Raw genomic sequence first — 5,991 nt, forward strand, 5'->3', positions numbered from 1 at the left:
GCCTTTTGGATGGAGTGCTGCGGAACCTGCAGTGTCGCCAATCTCTATATGGCTTGAGAAAAGGACACAGGATTTGTGAAGCTCTGAAAGTAACCACTGGGTTCCTGGTCAGATGAACAACACTAAGAAGATATGAAGTCTGTAAGAGCCAATCTGAAAAATGTTTAGTTTACGTAGTTATTAAGAAAACATAGCCAACATAGATTTTTGTTTTGGAATAATAAGTTTGTTTTATACAATGTGCTCTAGACATGTTATGTTATGGCATATTGTTGTTTGTTAACCATGTGACCGGATGTGTTTTTTGTTTTTGGGAGGTTTGGACAGTCAGGCTCTGAGCACACAGTTTTTCTGACTGAGTTATAAGCAAGTAATTTGTCAAGTCCTTTGTAACTTTGGACAAGGAACCAGGAAACGTTTTATTTGTATGTTTATTTTTATTTAGTAAACCCTTTGTAAAAACCAAGAACTGGATTGTGGAAATAGTTTATGTCGTGTCATACTGACTACATAAGGCCTGCACCGTAAAACGGCACTAAAGGCTAAGGAGTACCGCTACAAAGTCTGTGGATAACATTTTTTAACTCAAGCCTAACCATACCTTCTAAACCTCTACCACAAAAGGAGCTGTAAAAAAATAAAATAAAGCTACCCTCATTTCAAGTACTTCTGACAGTACTACTATGCTGTAATACTATGAAAATGTATAATGTTAATAATAAATAGACTGGTCTTCTTCGTAGCATGAGTCCTGTTGAGCTAATTGCTTAAAACAGAAACATTAACACTGTACCACACAAACAGTCACACAGTAAAACACACAAACAGCAATAACACACACAAAATAAACACCCAAACATACACACTCAAAACAATAGTGTTGCACCATAACACACACACACACACACACACACACACACACACTGGTTGGACTGACTTTAAAATAAGCGCCCTGAAATATTCAGAAACAGCTTCAATATAAATCAGTTTAACAACTGAATGTCCAGTTCCGTTCAGAGCTCTGCTCCTTGTCAGCTAGTTTGTCCTGTCCTAGCAGGACACACCACACAGCACCAGACCATCACAGGCTGGAATGTGTTTGTGGTGTAAAGTTGTTGTCAGGACATTACAATGTCATTATTAAGGATACTGGATATTGAATATAAGAGCTCCAGATTATAACTTGGTGTGATGTGAGTGCTCTGTAGGATATCAGATTTTCAAAATAAAAGCACCAGATTGTTACTTAAGCTCACATAAGGCCCCATAACATGCCAGATTTCCAAAATAAAAGCCCCTATTGCAAAAAAAGATCACATGGTGCCCCATAAAGTACCAGATTTTCACAATAAAAGCCCAGAATAGTAACTGAAACTCACATAAAGTCCTGGAAATGTTTCAGCTTTTCAAAGTAAAAGCCCCAGGTCGATAAATCAAGTTCACATAAAGGCCCCATAATGTGCCAGCTTTTCAAAATAAAAGCCCATATTTTTTTAACTTCAAGCTCGCAGGAAGGCCCCAAAACATGCCCGATTTTCAAAATAAAAATGCAAATTTCAGAATTAAGCTCCCAACTTCAGTTTTTCTTTTCATCTTTTATAATTATTCAACATTTTTTCATCTTCCACATTTGTTCAGCATTTTCTTTTCATCAGCACTGCATCTCAGCCTTCAGCTGTTTCAGCAGTGGTTTTCAGCCATTTCAGCATTTTCAGGGTGATTCTTCAGCAATGAGCATCCACACATACATTTTCTTCAGAAATGCATTTGTATAGTTAGCTGTGTCTTCTTCTGCATGGTTTTGTTGTCTCTTCTTTACAACGGACAAACACTTTATCTTGCAACACTTCAACATGTTGTACATCATTTTCCATGGCACAAAAACATGTCCTAGAAAACAGAGACAATACTAGTGACATGAGTGAACAGAGAGTTTTACATCCATGACAATAAATGGTACAAATCCTGTGAGTAAGAAACAGTCCACTAGGTGGCACTAAAGGTGTGTGATGGTGTAAATATGAAAGGTGTTTCTGCCTGTACAATGTATCACTGTATATGTGGGGCAATCTACTGGTCGATGGCACAGTTTTTTCCAAATAGTACATGATACGAGACATCTACCACAAATATATACATAATGATATTACTCAAGCAGTAATAAACCTCTATTATTAATAATGATAAGCCTATTTAACTTGACTGCTCAGGCACCCTGCTGTTTTACATTGAATGGGAAAGTGTGTCCAAACAGATAAATATTTATATATATATATCTGTGTGTTGTGTATTATGACTACTTGGTGCTTCACTAAAATGATGATAGTGTACAATTTGAATGCAGAACATGGAGTAGTTTTATACAGAGCAAAAGGTTCAAAATAATTACAGTAGCTGTACCTCTCCTGTGTCTCCCCTGCTTTGACACTGATCTTGCCCACAGTCAGCAGTGGTTTTCTCTTCCAGCCACCCCAAGGAATGATGGTCTGCACCCGATTCCACATGTTCTTCCACAGGTTTGATCCCTCCCAGCGCAATTTCAGCAACATCAGATCTCCTAGGTCTCTGTCCAGGGTGATCAGGAAGGTGTAGGTCCTATTGACTGCAATCATTTCAGTGCTGGAGGAAAGTGTTTAAAAAAGACAGGAAAAAGACAGTTAGGTTATTATAGCAGGGTGCATCGTGCAACAGGTTGCCACAGTGCTTTATTACAAATCTAAGACCCTCTGTTGTAGCTTGTGGTATACAATTAAAGCAGGGCAGCATGTGAAGATCACTTCTGTTTGCACTGATTTGCCTGAGGCTCTGTGATACACAGAACAAGGAAGATAGAGTTTCAGGGAATAGTGTCATGAGTCAATGACTTACACTCCATCATCCCCATTTAGGCTTCTCTTTCATGCAGGGGCATGACTTGTTTCCATGTGTGCCACCTGAGTTGAGAGCCCAGCTGAATACCGCATGAGTCAAAGAGCGAGTATGCTGAGCACTGATGGGATGTAATGTAAGGCTGGTGGGAGGTGATACAGCACTCACAAGGTGATGTGGATTTCTCGACTCTCCTCCTTGGTTCCAGCAAGGGAGATAGTGAGAGAGGGCTCAATTGTCTCTGTCTGGTTGATAAACTGGATTCTGAGCTGGTAATGATAGACTGCAGGAAGTGAACCAGAAACAGAAGAATAGGAAAGGATGAAAACCAACACAGTTTCTGTATGTGTGTGTGTGTGTGTATATATATATATATATATATCTTTGGATTTTAGTCTGATGTATTATATGAGAAAAACCAGAAGCAATGGGAAAATGTGAAGTTTTGATAAATGGTAATACTGAGAACATTGTCACTTTGGATTCATAGAACTACTAACACTTACACTTTAAATACAGGTGCTATACACTTTATAGGGCTGCAGCTTCTTAGAAACCTAGTTTCAGCCCAGTCATATCACAGTTTCCCAGTGGTTAAAGTACTGATATTTTTCTTCTCATCTTAACCTATAAAATACCTCACACTTTATTTATTCATCATATTTTGTCTTATTAATCTGAATGTGCAATGTAACTGAACTTGACAAATAAATATAGTGGAATAAAAGTACAACATTTGCCTCAGAATTATAGTGCAGTACAAGTATAAAGTAGCAGACAATGAAGTTACTAATAATGAGAATTATTGAATCTCATAGAAATGTGCAGTACTCTTGTCTATTAACTGAGTACTGAATAGATATAAACATATAAGGCTGTTTGACTGAAACAAGGACAGCGACATACGTTTATAAGGCATCCGAGAGCGTGTTCTCAGGTAGAGCCTCTTGCTGGTGCCAACGCAAACCTTCTTGATATTGTAGCCCAGTGTGTTGCAGCGATTCTTCCGGCAGTCCAGACAGACACCTTTATCAAAAGCGCTGTTGTCACTGCATCTGTACGCCACGCTCTGCTTATCTTTATTCAGCAGAGAGTCGATGAATAGATTAACGGATCGCTCATGAGAACACTTCACCGTCTGCTCGAAACCTTTGGGAGGAAATAAAAATATGTTGGACATTTGGAATGTAAGGCAGATTTTTTTAATGTTTTAAACAACCTTGATCTGAGGTTCAACCGATTATTTCCACACATTGTTTTCTCCTGTGGGTTGAGAGGCTGTGAAGGACTATGGTGTCTGATCACTGTTTTTGGATTTAGTTCATTATCACCACAGCCCAACAATGATCAAACCATCCTTCTGTCACTTGTCCTACACATATCTCATTATGTCTGATACTAGTCTGCTCTAGACTTCTGTAGCCTAAAGGCAGCTCAACTCAAAGGGATGGACAGAACAGAGGGAGACACATTTCTAATTAAATCCTGAAGATGACAGATGCTTTAATGTGGCTCTTGCCATCATATTATGTGGATGTGTTTTAAATTTGAGAAGCACAATAAGTCTCACAACCACTTGTGTTAGACTGGAAGGAAATTAAACTGAGAAACTGTCAAGAGCAAGATGAATCGGTGGCTAAGATACAGCTGCTCAACCAGTTTTTTGAGGTAGGAAGACCAATTAAGAAAAAAAAAAAAGTTATGACAGAGGAGAGGAAGAGGCAAACCAGTAAGCAGTTAAGTAGCAGAACACACTGCTATTGATTGATCTGTCTTCAGCTGGGATTTAAGATTTATTTGTATTAGAAAGGACGTAAAAATGTTAAAAGTATTTGGTTTTAGTCTCATCACAATGGTTCTGTTGCTGTTAAGATCTTCGAACCATACTGTAAGGGCAAATTTTACACTTGCTTCATCACTACTGCAATAAAAAGACAAGGATGCTCTCTGTGTGGTAATAAACTAACAATGCATTATTTGAGCTGGATCTCAAGCTGAAACATGGTGCCCAGTCACTTGAGTAAAACTGGCTTGCCTGGCACATTTTCCAAAACATCTCTCTCTGCACACAACATTAGTGTTTCCCCTTCTGCTCCTGCACATACAGGTGCATCTCAATAAATTAGAATATGGTGGAAAAGTCCATTTATTTCAGTAATTCAACTCAAATAGTGAAACTCGCGCATTATATAAATTCAGTACACACAGACTGAAGTAGTTTAAGCCGTTGGGTCTTTTAATTGTGATGATTTTGGCCCACATTTAACAAAAACCCACCAATTCACTATCTCAATAAATTAGAATACCTCATAAGACCTATAAAAAAAACATTTTTAGTGAATTGCTGGCCTTCGGGAAAGTATGTTCATTTACTGTATATGTACTCAATACTTGGTAGGGGCTCCTTTTGCTTTAATTACTGCCTCAATTCGGCGTGACATGGAGGTGATCAGTCTGTGGCACTGCTGAGGTGGTATGGAAGCCCAGGTTTCTTTGACAGTGGCCTTCAGCTCATCTGCATTATTTGGTCTCTCATTTCTCATTTTCCTCTTGACAATACCCCATAGATTCTCTATGGGGTTCAGGTCTGGTGAGTTTTCTGGCCAGTCAAGCACACCAACACCATGGTCATTTAACCAACTTTTGGTGCTTTTGGCAGTGTGGGCAGGTGCCAAATCCTGCTGGAAAATGAAATCAGCATCTCCAAAAAGCTGGTCAGCAGAAGGAAGCATGAAGTGCTCGAAAATGTCTTGGTAAACGGGTACAGTGACTGTGGTTTGCAAAAAACACAGTGGAGATGACAAACCATCACAGACTGTGGAAACTTAACACTGGACTTCAAACAACTTGGGCTCTGAGCTGCTCCACCTTTCCTCCAGGCTCTTGGTTTCCAAATGAAATACAAAACTTGCTCTCATCTGAAAAGAAGACTTTGGACCTCTGGGCAACAGTCCAGTTCTTCTTCTCCTTAGCCCAGCTAAGACACCTCTGATGTTGTCTGTGGTTCAGGAGTGGCTTGACAAGAGGAATAGGAATGAAATGGAATACGACAACTGTAGCCAAATTCCTTGACACGGCGGTGTGTGGTGGCCCTTGATGCCTTGACCCCAGCCTCAGTCCATT

At 39.4% G+C, this 5,991-nt stretch overlaps 1 protein-coding gene across 1 annotated transcript in view; it reads right to left on the bottom strand.

The window, feature by feature from the left end:
* Positions 1-1,668: 1,668 nt before the first annotated feature.
* The window catches only part of lipca (lipase, hepatic a), a 7,277-nt gene continuing 2,954 nt past the window's right edge, over positions 1,669-5,991 (bottom strand). Inside the window, exons 6-9 of the mRNA XM_020605729.1 lie at positions 3,775-4,017; positions 3,037-3,151; positions 2,401-2,619; positions 1,669-1,890 (exon numbers count right to left, since the gene is read on the bottom strand). Coding sequence (XP_020461385.1) covers positions 1,776-1,890; positions 2,401-2,619; positions 3,037-3,151; positions 3,775-4,017 — 692 coding nt within the window. The 3' untranslated portion in view covers positions 1,669-1,775. The remainder of the gene's footprint in view (positions 1,891-2,400; positions 2,620-3,036; positions 3,152-3,774; positions 4,018-5,991) is intronic.

This window comes from Monopterus albus, unplaced genomic scaffold (genome assembly GCF_001952655.1).
Source record: "Monopterus albus unplaced genomic scaffold, M_albus_1.0 scaffold4.1, whole genome shotgun sequence".
NCBI lineage: Eukaryota > Metazoa > Chordata > Actinopteri > Synbranchiformes > Synbranchidae > Monopterus > Monopterus albus.